The sequence below is a fragment of the Erpetoichthys calabaricus genome, chromosome 1 (genome assembly GCF_900747795.2).
Source record: "Erpetoichthys calabaricus chromosome 1, fErpCal1.3, whole genome shotgun sequence".
Taxonomy (NCBI): Eukaryota; Metazoa; Chordata; class Cladistia; order Polypteriformes; family Polypteridae; genus Erpetoichthys; species Erpetoichthys calabaricus.
In genome coordinates, this window is record NC_041394.2 from 21,453,231 (window position 1) to 21,480,108 (window position 26,878).

The 26,878-nt window shown below is 42.1% G+C and overlaps 1 protein-coding gene across 1 annotated transcript in view; it reads right to left on the bottom strand.

The window, feature by feature from the left end:
• Positions 1–26,878, bottom strand: part of numbl (NUMB like endocytic adaptor protein) — a 164,914-nt gene that overhangs the window by 46,253 nt on the left and 91,783 nt on the right. Inside the window, exons 2-4 of the mRNA XM_051934093.1 lie at positions 17,597–17,736; positions 12,573–12,647; positions 3,575–3,649 (exon numbers count right to left, since the gene is read on the bottom strand). Coding sequence (XP_051790053.1) covers positions 3,575–3,649; positions 12,573–12,647; positions 17,597–17,722 — 276 coding nt within the window. The 5' untranslated portion in view covers positions 17,723–17,736. The remainder of the gene's footprint in view (positions 1–3,574; positions 3,650–12,572; positions 12,648–17,596; positions 17,737–26,878) is intronic.

Sequence of the window (26,878 nt, forward strand, 5' to 3'; positions counted from 1 at the left end):
CAGGACAGAAATTCTAAGCTTAGTGAGAAAGCAAACAATCAGATATTTCCGTAACTCACTAGAATGAACACTGATACAGACAAGGGGAGCCAAAGACAGAGTGGCTAGACAAACATTTGAGGGGGCCTTAAAGAGGTGTCCAGGGGGGTCACAGTGACAGCAGCAGGCCTTCTTCTGGAGTATTTGTGAGTTTTTTTCTCCCCAGTGGCTCTCAGGCACTGAGTGTGTGACAAGTTATATGGAAACAGTGGTAAAGATTACAATCAGGTAAGCTGATTTGTGATTTGGTTTACATTTAATAAAATGAAGTTATGTGTTTAGAACATTTATACTGTAGGCTCCTTAAGATGATGTGTACAGAGTCCAATGAAATTCTTACTTGCATGTGTTAATCAACATGGTACACATCAGCACTCTTCAGTGCCATAAGCAGTGAGCAGAACTACCTCAGCTCAAAGCCTCTCTAATATTTCCCTTGTTTATCATGGTACCAGAGAGTGGTGACGTGATACATATTAATTCAACATACCATTAAGAATTACATATGACAATACTATGGCTATCAGCACTGTTACCTATATGATTGGGGTCCCCATTTCCCATTGGCTCTACTTTTAAAACACTGGAAAGCAAATATAACACATAATAAATAAATAAAAAAATAATTAACAAACTACCAATTCATAATGCAAATATGATTATGTTAAAAAAGGTAATAATTGAAGGGTAAGTCCAACAACAAATATTAATGACATAAACAGTAAAAAAATAAAATTAAACAAAGGGCAGGGATCAGACTTCAGCAAAGTCCTAACAAAGGAAGTCATGCATCCTGCCGGCGTTCCAAATGTATACACATGGAAGGAAGTGTGAAATGCATGGACGATTTGTCTATTAATTTGAAGAGCACAACCTTCAGACTAACTAAGAGAGCAGAAATGAATCTGAAATCAAGAAAAGGATTGACAGCAATAGAACCACTTTACACAACTTCTAATCAGAGGGGATGTCAAACTCGACGTCATGACAAATTTGCAAAAATTTTGAAAATCCTGTTTTTGATTGGTCATTCTAGGGGTGTTGAGTGTTTCTTGATGAGGAGGGAAAAGCCAAGCAAAATGACACCTTTTATTGGCTAACTAGAAAGATTACAATATGCAAGCTTTCGAGGCAACTCAGGCCCCTTCTTCAGGCAAGATGTAAAGATGAGGAGGGAAAAAATTATGTGAAATGATTCTAGCACAAATGTGAAAGAAGTGAAGGGGTCTACAAACTTTCTGAAGGTGCTGTATACAGCCAGGGTGTTCATCTTTGTGTGACTTAACCTGAGTGGTGTTACCATTATATGAACTAGGGATCGTTTGTAAAACACATTTTTGATTTGTAAATATTGCTGACTACCAGCATTGTCTAAACCAGGGGTAGGCAACGTCGGTCCTGGAGTGCCACAGTATGTGCAGGTTTTTGTTCCAACCCAGTTCCTTAACGAGAACTCAATTATTGCTGATGAAGCACATATTGCTTACGTGACATTTTAATGCTTCATTTTAGTGGTCTCGATTGTTAAGGTTCTCCAACCTTAATTGCTTATTTCAATCTTAAACTGCTGCATTCAGTGTTTTAATTGCTCCTTATTAGCAATAAGATGTAAAAGACAAAGCAGCCAGCAGTTCTCCAGCTAGCTTTTTTCCAATTACATCTGTGTGTGTTCATCATGCACGGTTTGATTTAATAAAACACTTAATAGAAAAATGTGACAGACTGAAAATGATCTGTTTTAGGCTTCAAATCATTTGGATGATATCCTTGGAAAGGAAAAAAATCTACGATATAAAAGCCTTACATTGCACAGACTAACAAGCCATTAAATTAAATAAGGTCTGAGATTGGCAATGATTGGTTTCTAATTAAGCAATTGGGTTGAATGAAAACCTGTAGCCACTGCGGCTCACCAGGACCGACATTGCCTACCCCTGTTTTACATCTTATTGCTAATAAAGGAGCAATTAAAACACTGAATGCAGCAGTTTAAGATTGAAATAAGCAATTAAGGTTGAAGAACCTTAACAAGCGAGACCACTAAAATGAAGCATTAAAATGTCACTTAAGCAATATGTGCTTCATCAGCAATAATTGAGTTCTCGTTAAGGAACTGGGTTGGAACAAAAACCTGCACATACTGTGGCACTCCAGGACCGATGTTGCCTACCCCTGGTCTAAACAATAAATACAAGAGTGTGACTGTAAAAGCAACAAGAGGTTTGTTTGGAAAAAATGTAATTCTTGGCTGTGAATTCAAAGCCCCCAAAAGCTCCTGAAATATAAAACACTAATTCCCTTTACCTGCCTATGCCACTTTTTAAAATGTCTCCCATGACAGTGATCATGTCAAGCAAGTCTCTCATAAGGAAGGAGGCTATAAATACTGATGAGTTTCTCCTATTACCAGAACCCGACTACAGTAGTGACTGCCATGAATTTGCAACCTGAGGCTGTTATTTTTTATTAAATATTACCACTGCCGGCCCTAAAACTACCATACAGACATTGTTACTTACCAGTAATGGAGCACTGCACAATAATGTATAGTGAATACACTTGACTTGAGCATTCCCAGTTTTCATCCTCTTTCTCTGTACGTTTACCATTCGTTTGCTCAAAGGTTGATGCGCTTGCTGCTTCCTGAGCAGCTCTTCTTTTATGCACCCTAGCGGCGCATCTTTTCGCGTTAAAATTGATTAAGTCAGTGTTTGTGTTGCAATTACTTTTTAAGTTTTCTTTAATTTTTTACTTAATCTGGCACTTATCTTAAATCATTCTTGAGGCAGATTGAAGACTTATGAAGAGGCGAAAGTGGGAGGGAATGAGAACGGTGCCCGTACGCATGTGCCTCATGGCCGCCCTGCTGGATGATTCTACAATAAAATAAATTAAAATAAAAAGAGGAATAACCTTGGAGGTCAATCATTGCCCCGAAAGCGGATAGTAGATGTCACGCAGTATATGTGTACCAAATTACAGATGAATAGTTCATACGGTTTGCGAGCTACAGGTGATTTAAAATCCTGGACAGACAAACAAACAGCCACGGTAGCGTATTATATATAAAGTTAGCATCAGTCAAATGTCGTTCACAAAGTGTTTTAGAAGTATATTCAACTTAAATGTCACTCTTCAAAATGGGTTAGCTGTTACATTTGGAACACAGACTTACTATTTTATCATTTTTCCTTTTTTGCTAGGAGAGCCCAAGACAGCAGTCGGGGTCCAGCTCATTAAGTAATGAATTTGGAAGTCACCCAAAATGTAGACTTATAACTCAAAACAGCAGAGAAAAGTGGGAGGAAATCCTACATGTGACTAAAAAAAAATGAAATCAAGAAAGCAAAAAAATGATGACCAGCATCTGCAATGGGGCGCCTGTTAACAAGCTTGTCACCTTTTACCCAACAGGCCTCCTTCATGCACTGCAGAAACACAAATCCCAGCAGCACCCCACATCAGCTCTGACAGCACGGCAGCCTGCCGAGCTGCACCTCGCCCCATGAATCGAGCTTTCCCCGGGCTGAAATACCTTGGTCTTGTCATCCACGACCCTCAGGCCATCTGCAGAAACCCAGAGTACCGCCTTCACCGACTTCTTCCCCATCTGAAAGTTCAAGAAAAACATTAATATTTTAATGAAAGCCTTCCAAACCCTCAGGCAGTTTATAATAATCTTCCAGCAATAAGCAGAAGAGTTACTCTTGTGTTGATGCTGGCACCAAAACCTGGTACCTGGGTATCTAAGCACATTTGTGTTCTTGTTGGCTCTACTATCCTGCTGACTTTGACACTGAATACATTGTAACGGGTGGTCTGGTGGACAAGGGAGATTGTGGGCTGGCAATGGCAGGGGCACAGGAAAACTCTTTTAGTAAGAGACAAGAAGGGTAAACTGGCAGAAACGTACATGTCACTATGCCATTGCAAAGAGACAGATTCCATCACTTCATATGTGTACTGATTGCCCTGGAAGAATTAGAAATGGGGCACTTGAGAAGAGTAAGGAGGGGCAGAGAGAAGGGTAACCTGGGAGGACAAAGCTTGAGCCCTGCTACAGCACTAGAAGGTGGACCACGCACATTTGACAAGAATGCCCTACTCTTCTTATAAATGGAGAGAATGAGGCTATGGAAGGCTGCAGCAAGGTTAACGTGCCTCCTGGCCAATAGAGAGCAGCACTTAGCCACAGCCATCTGTTTTTTTTTAACAGATTTTGTACTGTCATGCTTAATGGAGAAACCAAACCTCTGGGGAGCCCCCCACAGTCGACTATGACAAGACACAGTCACAGTCGTGATGACCACAGACAACTGACCCTCTTGGCAATTCTGGTCAGGAATGACAGATTTGTAGTGGCCTTTGTGATCATGCCAGTAACAGTGCTGTAGACACATGAAACTGCCCAAGGATTATTGTGAACTCAACAAAACCAGGAGCTGTGGTTAGGATGACCAAGGGTCAGAATACCAAGAAAGCCAAACAACAGGAAACCAAAAGCAGCAAGATGAAATCAAAAAGTGACCATAACCAGAACTACCACTAAGAACATCAAAAGGTTTTGTATCCAGCAAGGGATAAAGGTAGAGTGTTAATCGGCACCATGTTTCTAAGTGTCACGTGCAGCGTGATGATCGCGGACATATGATCAACTATCCAAAAAAAAAAAATTTTTAAAAAAAAAATTTTTAGTTTTTAACTTTAAGACCAACCATGAAAATAATTTCTGAAATAGACTTTTCGTGTGCAAAACTGACAAAAACTCATTAGGCTAATAGTGCAGAAATGTGCTTTACAAATTAACAATGGACTGATTTTTAAAGGAGCTGGTGGGTGTGCTCTTTAAAACAGACAGTAGATTAAGTAAAGAAAGAGATGCACTATATCAGCAGTGACAGCCCTGTGAAGGATTTTTTTTGTTGGTGCCCAATATAAAACAGACGGCGAGAGTGCTTAATGCAAAGGGTGCTATACATTCACCGGCCACTTTATTAGGTACACCTGTTCAACTACTTGTTAACACAAATATCTAATCAGCCAAATCAAATGGCAGCAATTCACTGCATTTAGGCATGTAGACATTGTGAAGGCAACCTGCTGAAGTTCAAACCAAGCATCAGAATGGGGAAGAAAGAGGACTGAAGTGACTTTGAATGTGGCAAGGGTTGTTGGTGCCAGATGGGCAGGTCTAAGGATTTCAGAAACTGACCTACTGGGCTTTTCATGCACAACCATCTCTAGGAGAATGGTCTGTAAAAGGGAAAATATCCAGTGAGCGGCAGTTCTCTGGGTGAAAATGCCTTGTTGATGCCAGAGGCCATAGGAGAATGGACAGACAGGTTTGAGCGGATAGAAAGGCAACAGAAACTCAAATAACCACTCCTTACAACTGAGGTATGCAGAAGAGTATCTCTGAATGCACAACACGTCAAACCCTGAAGCAGACGGGCTACAGCAGCAGGAGACCACACTGGGTGCTACTCCTGTCAGCTAAGAACAGGCAACTGAAGCTGCAGTTTGTACAGGCTGACAAGAGTTGGATAATTGAAGACTGGAAAAATGTTGCAATTTCTGCTGTGCCATTTGGATGGTAGGGCCAGAATTTGGCGTCAACAACATGAAAGCATCAATCCATCTTGCCTTGTATCAATGGTTCAGGCTGGTGGTGGTGATGGAATGGTGTGGGGGGATATTTTCCTGGCACACTTTGGACCCCTTAGTACCAACTGGGCATTGTTTAAATGCCACAGCCTATCTGAGTATTGTTGTTGACCATGTCCATCCCTTTATGACCACAGTGTACCCATCTTCTGATGGCTACTTCCAGCAGGATAATGCGCCATGTCACAAAGCTCAAATCATCTCAGATTGGCTTCTTGAACATGACAGTGAGTTCACTGTACTCAGATGGTCTCCACATTCACCAGATCTCAATCCAATAGAGCACCTTTGGAATGTGGTGGAATAGGAGATTCACATCATGGATGTGCAGCTGACAAATCTGCAGCAACTGCGTGATGCTATCATGTCAATATGAAGCAAAATCCCTGAAGAATGTTTCCAGCACCTTGTTGAATCTATGCCATGAAAAATTACGGCAGTTCTGGAGGTAATAGGGGATCCAACCCAGCAATAGTAAGGTGTACCTAATAAAGTGGCTGCTGTGTGTACACTCATGTCAAATCTGAGGACTGTAACATGCTCCTGAAGTTGGGACAGTTGAGTGTTTCTCACTGTGTCACATCAAATTCTTTTGATGACACTTATTAAATGTTTAGGCACTGAAGACACAAGCTGGTTCAGTTTAGCAAGTGGACTTCTCCTCCATTCATTCATTCATTCATTCATTATGCAGGTCTTCAGCTACCCACTTGCCTTCATTGTCATATTTTATGCTTTAGAATACGCCACACAGGTCAGGACTGCAAAGCAGGCCAATCTTGTACAAACACTCTCTGCTTACACAGTCATGCCCTTGTAATCCGGTCATATTATGGTTGGGCGTTGTCCCACTAGAAAATCCAGTGATGTCCCTGGAAAAGATGGCAACTGTGTGTCAGCCTATGTTGTTCCAAAATTTGAACAGATCTTTCCGCATTAAGGGTGTGCATGTTACCCATGCCATGAGTACTGTCACACCCCATACTATGATAGACACTAGCTTTTGGAACCGACGCTGATAATATCTTGGATGGTCCTTTTTCCCCCCTTTGGCCTGGCTCATTCTTTCCAAAACTTATTTGAAATGTTGTCTCATCTGACCACAAACCACAATTCCATTGGACTTTCCATCTTGGATGAGGCCGAGTCCAGAGAAGTCAGTGGCACTACTAGACAGTGCGGATATGAGGCTTCTGCTTTGCATAGTTAAGTCTTAACTTGCATCTGTGGATGCAGCAATGAATGACGTTGACCGACAAAAATTTACTGAAGTATCCCAGAACCTATGTCATGATATTCACTATAGGCGAATGATGGTTTTAAGTGACGTCTGAAGGAGCAGATTTGAGGAGATTCCTTGAATCTTCTAATTATATTGTGCGCAGTAGAGGCTGAAACACCCAAAATCCTGCTGACCACCTCCTTCCATCAGCACCGGGATTGATAGCAAGGAGATGGGAAGGGCCGTGGAATGTTAGCAACAGTGCCCCCTCTTGATCCAAAAATTGTATTACATACCTCTGATGAAACCGGCAAATGGTCTACAGATGCGTTTTTTTTTTTTGTTCTTTATTTCACCTTATACAATTTCTTGTACAGTGGAACCTCAGTTCACAAACGTCTCTGAACATGTACAAATCGGGTTACGACCAAAAAGTTCGCCAAACTTTTGCATCTGTTCATGACTACACACTCGGTATACAAACGGTTTGTGTGCGCCAATAATTTCCGCACGTTTACAGTCCCTACCTGTGCATTCCCTGTGCACAGAGAGAGCGAGCGCACGAGAGAGAGAAAGAGCGCGCGCGAGAGAGACAGAGAAAGAGACAGTGAGCTAGGGAGCGAGAGAGAGAGAGAGAGGGCTGGCCGCATAAGGCTGAGAAGGCAGTTAAAGAATGCACCGGGCTTGTTTTTCAAGAGACTGATTCCAGCATTGTTTTAACCTTGTTGTATTTGATGAAGACTTTTTTCTATTGGATTTTACCCTCCACTTTACTTCTGTTTACAGCGATCAGTTCGTAGCGTGCGTTGTTGCAATGTTACTTTTCTTGGTTGTTTATTAAATTATGGATTTTTCAAATGTTCATGTTTTTTCCTGTGCTTAAAACTCATTAAAAAAAAGTGTTTTTAGCGAGCGGCTCATAGCACTATAGCGCAAACTCTTGCAATGTTAGTTTTCTCTGCTGTTCAAGGTTTTCTCGGTGTTACTCAATGTTTTTACATTTAGTTAACTATTACACCGTGCATTCTATGGTATAATTAACTATATTGTGCTTAAAAATCTTTAAAAAAAATATATATTTACATACAGTTTGTACGGTCTGGAACGGATTAATTGTATTTACATATAATCCTATGGGGGAAATTACTTCAGGTCACAACCAGAGTTTTGGAACGAATTAGAGAGTCGTGACCCGAGGTTCCACTGTATTAGGAATTTGTTAGTTTTCCCATACCCCTTGGTCAGACATTGTACCGTGCCCCTGGAGCAATTACAGGTTAAGGGTCTTGCTCAAGGGCCCAGCAGAGTAGGATCTCTTTTGGCAGTGACGGGTATTTGAACCGGCAACCTTCTGGATACCAGCACAGATCCTTAGCCTCAGAGCCACCACTCCGCCCCATATGTCAGCATGTGTGTGTCTTCAAACAAAGCAGTTAAGTAAAACATAAAATGCTTCACCTTTAGACTGTTTGTGTTTGAATACAAGTCAAAATACATTAACAAATCACTGCCTTTTGTTGGTATTAGCATTGTTCATACTGGAATTGGGGTTATGAATAATAATATAAATAATATAATGACTGCCAGGCAGATAATGCCTTATAAATAGCTCACTGAGAGTGCTTAATCCAGTTCAGGGTCATGTCTATCCTGGCAGAAAGGTAGAAGTCAACCCTAGACGGGACCCCAGCCCATCACAAGGGTCACTAACCCAGCACCCCCATCTTTGTGATCTGGAAATGAGGGGTTCACTCAGGGCCACACTGCATGGTGGAGCTGAAGTAGCAGTGGTATAAACTGTGATGGTTTAAGGTGTTACAAAATGGACTCCTGGCTGAGGGGCACAGCTGTTAAGGAAGAATGGGAGGGCAAGGTTAATTCAACAGAGATGGTGGACTGACATGACCAACATGTTTAAATGGAGGGTGGTTAGCAGGTGTCACTTTATGGTCAAATACAGGGATGCTATTAAAAGAGTTCAGATTGTAGCATACTCAGATTCTTTCATTCCAGTTCAGAATTACTGAGGGCACCACTGGACACAAATTCAAAAAGCAAACCCCACATAGCATGCCCATTCATCTTCTGCACTCCCCTGGTTACCCTAGTCTGCTGGCCTTTGGGAATGTGATAGAGAAACACACAAAGACACAAGAAGAACATGCAAACTCTGCACAGAGAAAGACGGGAAACAGATTTTGAACCCAAGACTAATGAGACAGTGAAGCTAAGCACTGTGCGTGCCACTGTGCTGCCCGGAAAAGACATATATAAAATAAAGACAGACAGTCTTATCTTTTAAGGGCTTTGTTACTTTGTCTATTAGATAAGGAGCTATATAAAATAAGTTAATTTCCTTTTGTAAAGGGTTTTGACCCAATGCAGATAATGAAAGCAGCCAAAAACCAATAAATCCTGTATCTGAACTCGTAGCACCTCGTTTTTTTTTTTTTTTTAACCAAGCCTGTTCCAGATTAAGATGAAAGAAGAGGAGTAATAATAGGGAAGGCTTTGGAGAACAAGCGACTTCCTGCTGCGCTTGCTTGGAAACCTTAAAACACAGAAAGCAGACATTAAGAGGGGATAAAGGAAAGCAAGAAAAGGCAGACAGGAACAAAAGGGGCAGACAAGAGGAAAAGAGAGCGGGGGAGAGGCAGGCACACAAAAGGAGAGAATAAAGAGAAAAGAAGGGGAGTGAAAGCAGAAAAGCAAGACGAGCAAGTGCCGGCTTAATGTGAAAAACTCTTTAATACGCATGGATTTGTCTGACACAGCAATGTTACGTGAAGCAACAGAAATTGTGTGTACCGGATGTAAGGCACATTTTTGAGGACAACAATGGGGTCATTTGTAAATATGGATCAAGTGTCACTCTATGAAGTGTTTTTTCTTTGTGCTCATTCACGAATTAACTGATGGATAATTAGACAGGAAAGGCACAATTAGATAGATAGATAGATAGATAGATAGATAGATAGATAGATAGATAGATAGATAGATAGATAGATAGATAGATAGATAGATAGATAGAAAATGCACTATATTATAGTCAGACACACAGAGACAGGTAGAAGTGAAGGCCCTATATAACAGATAAACACTACTAGTATATTTGTATCAGTAACGGCCGAACTGCCAGATAACGTGCAGTGAATACACTTGACTTGACCATTCCTACGGATGATGGAGGCCACTGTGTTCATTGAGACCTTCAAAGCAGAAGAATTTTTTCTGTAACCTTCCCCAGATGTGTGCCTCGAGACAATCCTGTCTCGGAGGTCTACAGACAATTCCTTTGACTTCATGCTTGGTTTGTGCTCTGACATGAACTGTCAACTGTGGGACCTTCTATAGACAGGTGTGTGCCTTTCCAAATCATGTCCAATCAACTGAATTTACCACAGGTGGACTCCAATGAAGCTGCAGAAACATCTCAAGGATGATCAGGGGAAAGAGGATGCACCTGAGCTCAATTTTGAGCTTCATGGCAAAGGCTGTGAATACTTATGTACATGTGCTTTCTCAATTTTTTTATTTTTACTAAATTTGCAAAAATCTCAAGTAAACTTTTTTCATGTTGTCATTATGGGGTGTTGTGTGTAGAATTCTGAGGAAAAAAATGAATTTAATCCATTTTGGAATAAGGCTGCAACATAACAAAATGTCGAAAAAGTGATGCGCTGTGAATACTTTCCGGATGCACTGTATATACAGTATACCAGTAATGGCGCACTGCAATACACTTGACTTGAGCATTCATAGTATTCATCCTCTTTCTCTGTATGTTTAGCATTCGTTTGCTCAGAGGCTGATGCGCTTGCTGCTTCTTGAGCAGCTCTTCTTTTCTCCACCCAAGTGGCCCGCTTCTTCTCTTCTTTCGTCTGCATCTTTTCGCATTAAAAGTGATTAAGTCTGTGTTTGTGTTGCAATTACTTAGTACATTTTCCTTAATTTTTCACTTAAGCTGGCACTTAATTCTTCAATCTGTCTCAAGAATGATTTAAGATATGAAGAGGTAGGGGAAGTGACAGTGAAGGTGGTAGTGAATGAGAATGGCACTCGTACACATGAACTGCCCGTACGCCCTGCTGGCCATTGCCGAGAGTTGATTCTACAATAAAATAAAAATAGGAAGAGGAATAACCTTGGAGGTCAATCGTCACCCCAAAAGCGGACAGTAGACGTCACGTCTTTGTGTACCAAATTTCAGGTCAAAAGTTCACATGGTTTGTGAGCTACAGGTGACTTAAAATCCTGGACAGACAAACGGACAGCCATGGTAGCGTATTATATACGAAGAGATTGGGTGGGCCCCATTTTGCTCTCAGTTGTTTGTGGCATTAATTTCACAAGTCGTTGGAAACATTCCTTTGAGATTCTAGTCCATGTTTACATGATTACATCACACAATTTCTGCACATTCATGCAGTGAATCTCTTATTTTACTGCATACCAAAGGTATTCTATTGGATTCAGACTCAGTAACTGGGAAGGCCATTGAAGAACACTGAACTCATTGTCATGTTCATGAAGCCAGATTGAGCTGACTTTTGCTTTGTGACATGGTACATTGTCATGCTGGAAGTAGCCATTAGAAGAGGGATAGATTGTGGCCATCAAGTGATGCACATGGTCAGCAACAGTACTCAGATAGGCCGTGGCATTTAAGTGATGATTGATTTGTATAAACGAGACCAAAGTGTGCCAAGAAAACATTGCTCACAACATTGCACCACCACCACCAGCCTTGACTGCTGGCACCTCAGGTTGGGTGCATGGGTTCATGCTATTAGTGCCAAATTCTGACCCTACAATCTGTGTGTCTCAGCAAGAATCAAGATTCATCAGTAACCAAGTTACATTTCTGCAGTCTTCAGCTGTCTAGTTTTGGTCGGCTTGTGCCCACTGCAGCCTCAGCTTTCTGTTCTTGGCAGACAGGATTGGAACCCATCGTAGTCTCCTGCTGTTATAGCCTGTCCACTTCAAGGTTTGATGCGTTGTGCATTCAGAAGATCTTTTTTAGTCCCCACAGTTGTACAGAGCAGTTATCTGTTACCGTAGCCTTTCTGTCAGCTTGAACCAGTCTGGCCATTCTCCTCTGACCTTTCTCATCCACAAGTGGTTTATCTCCACAGAACTGTCACTTACTGGATGTTTTTTTTTTTTTTTTTTCCACCATTCTGAGTAAATTCTAGAGACGGTTGTGCATGAAAACCCCAAGAGATCAGCAGATACAGAAATACTCAAATGAGCCAGTCTGGCACCAACAATCACATCACAGTCGAAATCACTAAGATTACATTTTTCCCCATTCTGGTGTTTGACATGAACATGAACTGAATCTCCTGACCTTCATCTGTTTGATTTTATGCACTGTGTTTCTGCCACATGATTGGATGCTTAGATAATTGCATGGATAATCAAGTGTGCAAGTGCTCAGTAATTGTAGCACCTTCTATAGGGAGTGCCCTTTAAATATGGTGCTCATATGTATAGGAGTAGTCTATGGTAACACGTGTCTCCCTGCTATTCAGGGTGCTACTAGGATGATAAGCATTGAGGGGCAGGCATGTGATCTTGAAAGACCTCAATCACTGTGACCACACCTCATCTACCTCTACACATACATACATACATATACACTTACAGTTTTGAGTTTCTTAACAGCCTCTTCGCAGACGTGCATCCCTCGAGACTCATCCACCTCAACATGGCCCAAGTACTGTAATGAAAAGAAGAAGGAAAAGAATGAAATTCAAAAAGTGTCACTTACATTTCCACCAGCAGATGTCAGCACTAAGGAGGAAAACCCTGAACCCCCTCTCCCTGGGATTAGCAACCACTGGGGAATTTAAAGGATTCACAAGTGATGTTCCAGTCAAAGTGGGCTCAGATTATGGGAGGTGACTGATCAACAGGTGTGGGGCTTGGGTGGGGGGAACTGGATGTGGTGTGCTAGGTAGCCCAAAGCCAACAAGCAGAATAGTACAACAGAAATGAGAGGGAAAACAAAAGGACATTCTTGAAGCAATTAAACATTTTCAAGTGGTTGAACAAGTGCCCTGACTCCTAACTTCTGAAGCGTACAGGGGGTCAAAGTGAGTAGTCAAGGGAGGCTTTCCTTTGAATGCTGTGCATGTGTGAGTGCAAATGCTAGCTAAGGACTTGTGGGCAGAAAAAATACATGACATCTTCCTTTGGGGCCTGGATAAATCAAACTAGTGACCAGTAAATTGTTATACAGCATTGGTGACCTCAAGTAAGCTGCAAGAAATTCAGTGCAGGGCAGCAGAACTCATCCAGCCTTGAGCTAAAGTAGAATGTCATATAGAGGGTCCTCTATTTTGATAGAAAAGACCTCCTAGAGCTATACTGTGCCAAACAGCTGCTGTCCCCTATTGACCAGCAGTCATACCACCTGTACTTTGGAATAGATAAGCATCTTTGGACCTGACCAGTTCTTGGATGGGAGACAGTCTAGGAAAAGCTTGGGTCACTACTGGAAGAGGAGCTGGTGTGGCCAGAAGAGGGCGCTTACCTTGTCATCTGTATATGGATTTCAATGCCCCAGTGCAGTGAAGGGGACACTGTGCTGTAAAAATGAAGCTGTTCTTCAGATGAGGCGTAAAACTGAGGTTCAGACTCCCCGTGGTCATAAACAATCCCTGGGCATCCTTAGAAAAGATGAGGGTGTACCCCAATGTCATAGCTAAATTGCCTATCATGGCCTTGTTCATTCAGGCCACCTAATGATCCCCCATCTCTAATTGGCTAACTATCTCTTTCACCACTTCACCACCCAATAGCTAACATGTGTTGGGCACACTGGCACAAAAATGACTGCCTTTGCATCATCCAGGTGGGTAGTGCACATTGATGGTGGTTGAAGTGGCCCCCCACTGTCTATGTAAAGCTCTTAGATTAGTTACAAAAGCTCTATATAAATGTAACGAGTTATTATTATTAATTATTATTGTTATCACAACACCTAGTGGTAATGACTTCAGACTCTTTACCCAATAAATAAAGACTTGTGGCACAGCTGGTCCATAAGTGTCTTGCAGCTCTAAGGACCTGGTCCAGTTTTCAGCCCAGTCAGTATGTACGTGGAGTTGTATGATTCTGACATCATCCTAAAGATGTGAATATTATGGGATACTGCAGTACTGCATTGATCAGTGCATGAATGTGCATTATGATGAACTGGCCTCCCACTCTGGCTTAGTCTATGCATTACACCTGATCTTACTGAGACACTTAAGGCTTCCTGAGATAAATTAATAAAATGAATAAATGCATGAAAGAATAATGGGAACTGATTCACTGCAGGACTCTTTAATGTACTGGAAAGGCACTTGTGAGCTAAATTAAAGGCTCATGTACACTTAACTCCAGTAATGGGGATACGGGATGAACAGGGTCAGGATGGAGTTGAGTGACCACCATTTTAAGGTTGGCTTCAGGATTAAAAGAACAACACCAGCCATGATTAACTCGTCTCACCCCCAGTCATAGCCAAATACCAGCCACAGCAGAATCTTGTGATTACACAAAATGGAGCACTTTGTGCATCCGCGTTCTACTTGGCTCACTGAATTCCCTGGAAAGAGCAGCAAGATTACGAAACTGAAAAGTGACAAGAAGCGGGCCAAAAGTAACAGCTGGTGAGTGGCAGACAGCGAGTGAGAGAGAGGAGCCGTCCAGCAGGGTGCATAATGGGAACAATACCCAGAGGGCTGCATCTTCTTGACCAATTCTGACAGAAATAAAGGCACCCCGGGAAACAGACTAATAGACAGACATACAGACACCTTGCCTCCCCCGGAACGCTAGATGGCAGCCCCCCTGGATGGTAGTGGTACCTCGGACTACCGCAGGGCTTCATGGGAACTGGGGATTGTTACAGCCCTGTTCGGATCTGGGGGTGCCATCTGCAATTATTCCTCAGCCTGTGTGGGCAGTTCTTCCACCACACCTGGAAATGCTGCCGGAAGCAGGTCAACAAGCACCAGGAGCACTTCCGGGTGACCTATTTAAGGGACCAGCAGACACTATTCCGGGAGTCAGAGTCGAGTGGTAGTGGACAAAGCTTGCCAGAGAGGAGTGGTGGAGATAGAGAGAAGAGGAGAAAGAATCGTGATGTGCTTTGGGGACTGTGTTGTGTGCTCGTGGGAACAGGGAAGACATTCCACATGAGTGATAAAAAATAAAATAAAATAAAACATTTGTGTTTTTATAAGTGTGCCTCCTGTGTCTGTCTGTGTCAGGTTAAGCACTGGTATATCGCCATCTGCTGTCACAAAAGATAGATAGAAAAGTAGAGCTACATAAGAAGGATAGGAGAGCCTTTTTAGAAAAGATTATATAGACTATGAAACACAGATATGAAAGATGGTACAGGATATTAGTCAGATATTTATATAGTGCCACTCCTTGCACCTCACATTGGCAGCAGTTCAAATCCAGGAGTATGGAGCCATGAGACAGCAGCTCTAACCACTGTCACCCTGACGTGTAGTAAGTACTGCTTTCCTATTTTTTATGATGGCGCGGACTGTGAAAGATGTTGGCCCAAAGAGAGTCCTAACTGTGCCATCAGCCTCATTTGTATGTTCAGTTTGGAATCCTTTCAAATTTAGATGATTGAGGAGCGGGCTGGATGGGGCGGCACCACCAAGTGGTCTAATTAGGTGAACGCTGAGAGATGAAAGCAACTTCAAAGGCACCAGGTGGATAACTGATTTCCCAGAAAGGAGGAGAGCAGCGCCCGTGTGGCCAACAGCTCTCACCGCACCACCCCCTCAGAGTGCTGCATTCCTTTCATCTTCTCTTTATATTTATCGATGGAGAGCAGCCCTCCTGCTCTCTTCATTTCAAGTGTGCATTAGCAGGCTCAACCTCCTCACATGTGACAGGATCACACCCACCACAAGTGACCCTATCCCTTTTCAATTCTTAAATCTGAGCTCCCCCCTAGGGGGCACCCTTTCCTGAGCTAGAAGTGGAAGTTGGTTGCTGAGCTTTAAGTGTTCTCCTTGTGTATCTCTGAAGGAGGCCATCTTGTAGAGTCTCCATGGGAGGATGCCCATGTCAAAGTGAGCAGCAATTTGACCAGTGATAAATCAGGCAAATTTTAGCATCTTTTTTCAGATGGTACAATCTTTGCCAGGTGCCCCCAGTGTCTCTTTAGGTAGTTCAATGCAAAGAAGACTTCGGCTCCATTAAGTGACGGAGAGCTCAGCCAGAATGAAAAGCAGCAGACTCCAGCGTGTCAGGGGTCAAATTTATAAAATTTGGAAACACATAAAATGAGGCCCAAAATGTTTGTATGCAGCTTTCCACCCAAAATTATGGAATTATAAAAGAAACCTTAGCGAGAAAAGTTGCATATTATTAAAGGCAGCTCTGAACCACCTGTACACATCATTTTGGAGAAAGTAGAAAATGACAACTTTGAACAAGTAGGACAATGCAGTCAAACCAGCTACTTGACGTCTTGCACATACAATAATTCATATTACCAAGTCATTATTAGAATTTGTGTTGACATGACAAACATATTAAACCTCAAAAGTGATAAATAGGACATAGAGGGTCAATACGCATATTTGGACTGAAAACATTTTTGTTGTTCCATCAGTTTATATCAGCTACTTGTGGTCAGTTGTCAGGATTATAAACCAAAGCACAGTAAAAACAGACACAAGTCACTCACTGTGTACAGAAAGCTCCAAATCTCATGGCCTAAAGCCTATTCTGAGCCTAATGGTTTGACACAACATGGCCGGTTTGGCTCTGCTTGTAAACTATGCAAATGGTCATATATGAAGGGAACGAGCTTTTAGGGACCGGCAGGTTTTACTTTGCTCATTATGATAACTGGCTTATGAGTTGACTTTGGCTTCCGAGAGCTGTTTGGTTTTCCTAAGGTAATCGGGAACTTAAGGGCGACTTGGAAGAATGATGCAGCTGTTGTTAAACTTCCTTTAACACACGAGTCATTTGTGATCCCAAGATGAGACTGATAAACGTCATGGCTCAGTGCCCTGGGGCAACCTGGGATTCATTTAATTTGAGACAAAGTAGCGTTCATTGCACAACTTGCTCAAGGTGCTGCTATATGTAATGGCTGGCTTGTGGTAAGGAAAGTTACTGAGCCCTCAGTGTTTCATATGGCCTACACTATTCATTGTAACAGCAGTCATGTCATCACATTTGCCAGGTGACAGCCGCTACACACTCAGATACTGGCACCCCATGCTTTTCTCCAACCACTCATTTCAATATCGCGTGGATCACACCACAGGACTCCTCACATGCTGGTGGCAGGGTCTCGATGCATCAGGTGGGACGGGCTGCTCTACCAGCCAATGAAGATCTACAGCATTGAGACTGCATATGTATGAGGTTCATTAGCATTGTCTATATATGGCCTGTTCGAGATACCTATGCACATTTACAAGATGACTATGATTTATAAAGGTAAAATGTGTACAAATGTGCATGTAAATAAGAATTTTTTTATTGGGTGTATGAATTTTCCTGTTTTTTGATGTACTGTACACATATTTTCACCCTCTACTCCTTGCCAAAATTTTATAAATGGGGCCCCAGGTCCCCCAGACCATATAGCGCATGCTAATGGGCACTTGAGTAGACAGATGGCCTTACCCGTACAGGGAAGTTGCATTTGCCCTTTCGCACAGCCTCCTCATCTGCCTGCCACTGGTGTGGTCGGCTAGCCTCGGGCACATAGGACGGCTTCTTCCTTCGCAGGCTCTGGCGCAGTTTGTTCATGACGGCCTCCTTCCCTGTGTGTGAAAAAGAGACAGAGAGAGGAGAACAATGAAAGGAGTGACCAGCAGACCACATCACTGGGGATTTGGGGCACAGTGCCCATACAGGACAGCAGGAGGCAATGCGGACAGGAATGGCACCAAACTGGGAGCACAGGCCAGTGATAAAGCTGAATGGTGCAAAGTATAAGAGATATTCATAATCAAAACCCACTGTAGTTCTGAACTAAAATGCAGCCGACATACTAATTACCCACAATAATCTTCCCACTCATGCAATAGATAAACTGTGCTTAGACACACTTTACACACAGAGAACACACCCACTAGGCACAAGCCCACTCAGGTCCACCATATTCTCTAAAAGTCCCCCTTACACAAAGCAATGCATCTCCTATCCAAAACATGCACACGAGACAAACTACACTATAATATTATATACAATACAAGCAAAATACCTGCGCTTCGCAAGTGGGGAAGTAGTGTGTTAAAGAAGTTATGAAAAAGAAAAGGAAACATTTTAAAAATAACGTAACATGATTGTCAATGTAATTGTCATAGGCTTATTTTAGTATAGAGAGTGAATTTGATGATTGTAACGAAAAGGCAGGAGTCACCAGTAGGAAGACGTGAAGGAAGGCGAACAATAACAGACTTGAAGCGGTGGAGTAAAGAAGAAGGGAGCAGTGCGCACGATGAACAGCTGAGGAAAGTAAGGAAGTGAGTGAGGAGGCACATGAGCGCGGGATGTCGTTAATGTATATAGGCAGGGAGCCAACCATGTGGTAGATGCATGGACAGTGGCCGTGCGGAAAAAGGAAGGGGGACCGGGGACAGCCCTTTGTTTGTCTCTGCCATTAAATAAATCCTCTGTTAACGGAAATAAGGAATGAAACCGCCAAAAGGTGAGGTCAGTTTCGAAAATTCCTTACGGCATAATGGTGAGAACTGCCAAAAAGAAGACGTTATTTTCAAAAGTTCGTTACGGGGCACAGTGTGAAATGAAACATACTTAATGTTTGTAAGTACAGTGTAAAGGATGAGCATGGGACATATGGGCTTCCTACGTATATTGGAGGTCACAGAAATAGTGAGGACGGGTTTCCCCATCTATATCTACAGTTTAAGGGGTACACTCGTCACGCCCCCCCCCCCAAACCCCCCCACCTTGGGTGTTACAAAAGTTAGGTATGTTTCATGACCTATTGCAAGTACTCTGCAAGGAACGAGCACGCAAAATTTCAGCTTCCCATCTATAGTCATATGAAAAAGTTTGGGAACCCCTCTTAATTCTTTGGATTTTTGTTTGTCATTGGCTGAGCTTTCAAAGTAGCAACTTCCTTTTAATATATGACATGCCTTATGGAAACAGTAGTATTTCAGCAATGACATTCAGTTTATTGGATTAACAGAAAATATGTAATATGCATCATAACAAAATTAGACCGGTGCATAAATGTGGGCACCCCAACAGAGATATGACATCAATAATTAGTTGAGCCTCCTTTTGTAAATCTAACAGCCTCTAGACGCTGTCCTGCTATAGCCTTTGACGAGTGCCTGGATTCTGGATGGAGATATTTGTGACCATTCTTCATACAAAATCTCTCCAGTTCAGTTCAATTTGATGGCTGCTGAGCATGGATAGCCTGCTTCAAATCATCCAATAGATTTTCGATGATATTCAATTCAGGGGACTGTGATGGCCATTCCAGAACAATGTACTTCTCCCTCTATACGAATGCCTTTGTAGATTTTGAACTGTGTTTTGGGTCATTGTCTTGTTGGAATATCCAAGCCCTGCGTAACTTCAACTTTGTGACTGATGCTTGAACATTATCCTGAAGAATTTGTTGATATTGGGTTGAATTCATCTGACCCTTGACTTTAACAAGGGCCCCAGTCCCTGAACTAGCCACACAGCCCCACAGCATGATGGAAACTCCACCAAATTTGACAGTAGGTAGCAGGTGTTTTTCTTGGAATGCGGTGTTCTTCTTCCACCATGCAAAGCGCTTTTTGTTCTGACCAAACAACACAATTTTTGTCTCATCAGTCCAAAGCACTTTGTTCCAAAATGAATCTGGCTTGTCTAAATGAGCATTGGCATACAACAAGTGACTGTTTGTGGCGTGAGTGCAGAAAGGGCTTCTTTCTCATCACCCTGTCATACAGATGTGCTTTGTTTAAATTAAGCTGAATTGTAGAACGATGTACAAATAAACCATCTGCAGCAAGATGTTCTTGCAGGTCTTTGGAGGTGATCTGTGGGTTGTCTGTCACCATTCTCACAATCCTGCTCATCTGCCGCTCCTGTATTTTTCTTGGCCTGCCAGACCTGCTGGGTTTAACAGCAACTGTGCCTGTGGCCTTCCATTTCCTGATTCCATTCCTTACAGTTGAAACTGACAGTTTAAACCTCTAAGATAGCTTTTTGTAGCCTTCCTCTAAACCATGAGACTGAACAATCTTTGTTTTCAGATCTTTTGAGATCACCCCAGTACTCCGATGTTCCTAGGAAATGAAAGACAATACACTGTTCTTTTTTGTTAAAAGGAGAGTCAATTATTATGCAGGCTGAGAGGGGTTCCCAAACTTTTTCATATGACTGTATATGGAAGTGGGAGAATTATTGATGAGTCAGTATGGGCTTTGCCTTTTATATGTATAGATAGTAACAATATACAATGCTGAATGTGTGCTTGTATAATACAAAAATTCCACACAACTGAACTCGTCTATAATAAATTTTTGTACAGATACAGTATTCTCTCCATGAAAAAAACAGAGTACTTTCTACAATCACAAAAGACTAAGAAATTTGCATTGTGTCATTTGAAAAATTGTAACTATTCAGTGGATTAAAATAAAAAAAAAAAAAAAAACAAAAACACACATCACAATAAAGTGAAAATAAAAAAGGAATTTACTCATTAAAAGAAAGTGAAAAAAATATTCAATAGACTGAAATGGAATGGAATAGTCATGGAATTAAAATGAGAAAAACTATGTATTGATTACAAGCTGAAAAATTAATCCTTGAGTTAAAAACAGAAAACCTACTCATTTTACTTAAATGGGAAGAAACCTTCTTGTTGGATTTCAGGAAGAAAAATTACTCTCTGGGTCAAAGTGAGAAAAATGAAATATTGGGTCAACTTGAGAATGTAGCATTAAACTACCTTCATACAGTAGGTATGCTTTTGTCTTGTTTGGGGCTTTTATACATGGAGGTTTCATTTTTGACTTTTACTTCTGTTTTCAGGGTGCTGTCTCTCACTACCATCTGGTTTTGTTGACTTGATGTCATGGAGGCTGTGTGTTGTCACATTCCTGTTCACTGTCTCACAAGCCATGCCAACAGGGATTCAAGTATAAACATGGTGATGTGCTGCATTTCTTTCTTAGCAGCAGTTTACTCTTAATCAAAGGAGGCCTTACGTTTTGCCCCAGGTTTTGATTCTTGCCTTTTGTTTTTACCACTTCAATCCTTTTTTTAACTTTTCTGGTTTTGACCTCAGCACAGCCTTGACTACAACTTTAGCCTCTCATCTCAACTACTGGTCACCCTTTTCTCACAACAAATGATTGAAGAGAATTTCTCATTGGATCAAAGTGAGAAAAACTACATACTGAGTCAACCCAAGAAAAGCTAATTGGTACATTAAACTGGGATAGGTGCTCATTGGAGAAAAGTGGAAGAATCTAACTTTTGGATTAAAGTGAGAAAAAATAGTTTTGAAATCAAACTGAGAAAAAGCTGTCAAATGATTAAAATCAGAAAAACTAGTTATCGAAATAAAAATGAGAAAAAGTACTGTTCAATTACAGTGAAAAAATCCTCACTGGATGAAAGTGAAAAAAGCTACTGACTGAATAAAAGAAGAAAAGCTGCTCAGAAAACTTCTCCATGAATAAAAGCGATACAAAATCACTCATTGAATTAAACTGAGAAAACTAATCAATCAATCAACAAACTAAAGTGAGAAAAGATACCTGGTGCAGTAGGAGAGACAACTACAAACTAGTTATGGGCAGGTTCAAAGAGCCCTGAAATATTGTATGATTTACTAATCAAGTGTTCAAATTAACGTGAAAAGGTGAGTTAAAATAAGAAACAATGAGGAAAAAAATAGTCTGTTAAGTAGATCAAAGAGGCATTATGCAAAATTCAAACTTGAAAAGAGAAAGTAAATTCCACAACCAAAAGGAACCAGATATTAACTGTCATTTATCTATCTATCTATCTATCTATTACAAACAATAAATGCAAAAATGTGATACTAGAAGAAAAGAAAATACACAAATATTTATAGTATTAGTGAATTACAGTTAAGGATTTTGCCAAAAGGATGAACATGGCTGTGGTGAATATACATATTTTATGAAGAGGGAGGAACATAGGGTTACATTGAAGAGTGGAGGAAGATGCCCACAGGTAGATTAATTACATCCTATGCAGAAGAGCTGATCTGAAGGAGACTGAAGACTGCAAAGTGGTGGCAGGGGAAAGTGTAGTTAAGTAGCATAGGATGGTGGTCTGTATAACGACATTGGAGATCAAGAAGAGGAAGAGAATGAGGGCAGAGCCAAGGATCAAATGGTGAAAGTTGAAAAAGGAAGACTGCAAGATTGAGTTTAGGGAGAAGGTGAGACAGGCACTGGGTAGTAGTGAAGAGTTACCAGACAGCTGGGAAACTACAGCAGATGTAGTAAGGGTGACAGCAAGAAGGGTGCTTGGTGTGACATCTGGACAGAGGAAGGAGGAAAAGGAAACCTGGTGGTGGAATGAGGATATACATAAGAGTATACAGAGGAAGAGGATGGCAAAGAAGAAGTGGGATAGTCAGAGAGATGCAGAAAGTAGACAAGAGTACAAGGAGATAAGGTACAAGGTGAAGAGAGAGGTGGCGAAGGCTAAAGAAAAGGTGTATGATGAGTTGTATGAGAGGTTGGACACGAAGGAGGGAGAAATGGACCAGTGGGCTAAACAGAGGGACCGAGCTGGGAAAGATGTGCAGCAGGTTAGGATGATAAAGGATAAAGATGGAAATGTACTCACAAGCAAGGAGAGTGTGTTGAGTAGATGGAAAGAGTACTTTGAGAGGCTAATGAATGAAGAGAACGGGAGAGAGAAGAGGTTGGATGATGTGGAGACAGAGAATCAGGAAGTGCAACGGATTAGCAAGGACAGCGATGAAGAGGATGAAGAAGGGAAAGGCCGTTGGTCCAGATGACATACTGTGACAGTGCGGGTTCTGCTCCATGCTCCCATCTTCTGTTCAGGAGCCCTTGAACCCAACACTGTCGATAATGTTACCGAGATGAGCTAGACAGTGAGGCAACAACACAGCAAGGGGATGATGTAAAAAGTGCAAAGTGCTTTTATTCACAGCCAATCAACAAAAACAAAGTGCAATAGTGCAGGTGTCCACAGTTCAATAAATAAATAATCCAACATAAAACTAATGTTATTGTGGAGGTTAAAAATCATAGAAAAATCAATCCTTTAAAAGACAATGAGGTTAAAACGCAATGCAGGAAGCAGTCTTTTAAAAAACCAATGACAAGCCCGGTGCTTCTTTTAAACTAGCGTCTCATCTGCTTCTCCCATGCGGGCCCTGCAACAGGCGAGGCGCTCTCTCCGCAGCTGACCTTCTCTGTGCCTGATTCTACTACTGTCAGTCGTCCTACCGATCCTTGGCTTCAGTCGGCTCCCCCTGACAGTGACTTGGGACTACCCAACGGCCAAGGCTCTCATGCTGGGGACACCACGTCCCAAGTCCCGACTCCCGCTGCCTTCCGCGGCCTCACACAGAGAGTCTCCCACCTTCCAGTCACTCCCATTCTCCGAAGTAATATCAACGGTAAGCGACCACATCTACTACTCCCCCGGGTGACGGCCAAACACCCAGGCTGTCTGTATAGCTGCCGCGAGCCTGTTCACACTCGCTCTCCCGCTCGCTCCCTCGCTGCTTCCTCCTGCAACCTCCGTTTCCTTCTCTTTTCTTTCTCTTCTTCTGTTCCTTTTCTTGTTCTCTCCCTAACCGTCTCAGGCTTCTCTATAAAATGGACGTGGCAGCTGTGCAAATCAACAGCTCCCGGGAACAATTATGCTGCGGACCGTCCCTCACCTGTGCACTTAGGTGAGAAACGCCCGCAACACGAATCCACCTGGAAAACGCTTCAGCCCCTTGCTACGCCCCTCGCACGGTGATTATTCATTTAAAAACTGGCCTTTGCTGAGAGAGCTGTGGACCTGCTATACCACATTCCACCCCTCATAAGACTCCAGTTGCACGGGAAGGCTCCATGCCGTTGCCAACCCTGTGCAACTGGAGCCCAGGTCCACAGCTCGGCCACCTTACACTGCACTAAAACCAATTAAAGCACTAAAACAAATAACCCCACAATAAAACCAACCCAAGCCCCCTTCATAAAAACAGGACATTAAAAGAAGAACTTTAAAAGAAAAAGAAAAACCAGCAATAAATCAATGTCAATAAAAAGCTCTGTCCTTTAAAAATGTCCTCCTCCAGCTTGGGTACGTGGGTTCATAAAAAGCTGGCACCAATCCCGCTTGCTGCTCTGCCTCCTCTTATGTCCCCACTGCTAGCTAATCCCACTACTGCCACCAAATGTGTCGATGTGGGTTCTGCTCCATGCTCCCGAACAGAAGATGGGAGCATGGAGCAGAACCCGCAACGTCACATATACCTGTGGAAGTATGGAGGTGTTTAGGAGAGATGGAAGATGGAGTTTTTAACCAGATTGTTTAATGGAATCTTGGAAAGTGAGAGGATGCCTGAGAAGAGGAGAAGGAGTGTACTAGTGCCGATATTTAAGAATATGGGGGATGTGCAGGACTGCAGTAACTACAGTGGAATAAAATTGATGAGCCACAGCATGAAGTTATGGGAAAGAGTGGTAGAAGCTAGGTTAAGAAGTGAGGTGATGATTAGTGAGCAGCAGTATGGTTTCATGCCAAGAAAGAGCACCACAGATGCAATGTTTGCTCTGAGGATGTTGATGGAGAAGTTTAGAGAAGGCCAGAAGGAGTTGCATTGCATTTTTGTGGACCTGGTGAAAGCACATGACAGGGTGCCTCTAGAGGAGCTGTGGTATTGTATGAGGAAGTCGGGAGAGGCAGAGAAGTACATAAGAGTTGTACAGGATATGTACGAGGGAGTGTGACTGTGGTGAGGTCTGCGGTAGGAGTGACGGATAAATTCAACATGGAGGTGGGATTACATCAGGGATCGGCTCTGAGCCCTTTCTTATTTGCAATGGTGATGGACAGGTTGACAGACGAGGTTAGACAGGAGTCCCTGTGGACTATGATGTTTGCTGATGACATTGTGATCTGTAGCGATAGCAGGGAGCAGGTTGAGGAGACCCTGGAGAGGTGGAGATATTCTCTAGAGAGGAGAGGAATGAAGGTCAGTAGGAACAAGACAGAATACATGTGTGTAAATGAGAGGGAGGTCAGTGGAATGGTGAGGATGCAACGAGTAGAGTTGGCGAAGATGGACAAGTTTAAATACTTGGGATCAACAGTACAGAGTAATGGGGATTGTGGAAGAGAAGTGAAAAAGAGAGTGCAGGCAGGGTGGAATGGGTGGAGAAGAGTGTCGGGAGTGATTTGTGACAGACGGATATCAGCAAGAGTGAAAGGGAAGGTCTACAGGGTGGTAGTGAGACCAGCTATGTTATATGGGTTGGAGACGGTGGCACTGATCAGAAAGCAGGAGACAGAGCTGGAGGTGGCAGAGTTAAAGATGTTAAGATTTGCATTGGGTGTGATGAGGATGGATAGGATTAGAAATGAGTACATAGAGGGTCAGCTCAAGTTGGATGGTTGGGAGTCAGAGAGGCGAGATTGCGTTGTTTCAACATGGGCAGAGGAGAGATGCTGGGTATATTGGGAGAAGGATGCTAAGGATAGAGCTGTTAGAGAAGAGGAAAAGAGGAAGGCCTAAGAGAAGGTTTATGGATGTGGTGAGAGAGGACATGCAGGTGATGGGTATAACAGAACAAGATGCAGAGGGCAGAAAGGTATGGAAGAAGATGATCCACCGTGGCAACCCTTAGCGGAAGCAGCCGAAAGAAGAAGAAGAACTGAATTACAGTTAAAAAAATTATAATTCAGTGGTTAAAATGAGATTAGCTTACTAAGTAAATCTCACTATTATAAAAAAAAAAAAAAAATCTTGGAAGGAGACATGACATGATTGTCTCAGAGACACTTTCATGTCCTGTTAGATGACAAGAGCTTACACAAAGAGATTTGGAAAAGTCCTGCATGGTTATGTCAGACACATTTCTTGTAGAGAGAAAGAAACAATATTCACTTACGGGCAGTTATACGTTGCATTGTCACGATGTAATTCCAAACACAGAATCAAAATTCAATGCGATATTGATGAAAAGGTAAAAGCGAAAAGAGATTGAATATATGGACATAGGAGATATGACATAAGTGTGCTGTGCGAGATGCATATTACATGGTAGCAGCAGTATCATCAAGCCAGCAGCTGATCGAGCAAAGAGGAGGTTAAAAAAAAAACTGTGTGTTTCCCATTGTATCACCGTTTAAGAGGGAGTGTCGGAGGAGCGATTGTGTCTCCTTGGGGTGCGTTCAGCCCCCCTCTCCACAATGCGAGTTGCAGAGACATAAAGTGGTTGACGCATAGCGCAGGCGGGGGGGTAATCAAGCAAAGCGAGCAGGGGGCAAGTTATAAAAAAAAAAATAAAACTACAATTGATCTAAGTGGGAAACTAATCATGGAATTAAAATGTGAATAATTACTGATTGGTTCAAAGTGAGAGAAATTAGTGTATTGGTGAATTAAAATGAGAAAAGCTACTCATTGAAATAAATAAATTGAAGAAAACAGCTCGCTGGATTAAAGTGGAAAAGTGTGGAAAAACTACTTAGAGAAAAAAAACTACTCTCTGAATCAAAAAGAGAAGAGGTGCTCAGAAGTACGTAAAAGTGAAAAACCGCTCAGTGGGTTAAACTGAGAAAAAATACTCCGTTCATTAAATGGGAAAACTAGTCATCAAAATAAAATGAGTAACCCCATTTATTGGATTAAATGGAGAAAAAAAAAAACCTTTTTAATTGAAATGAGAAAAAGTACTCAACTGGCCAAAT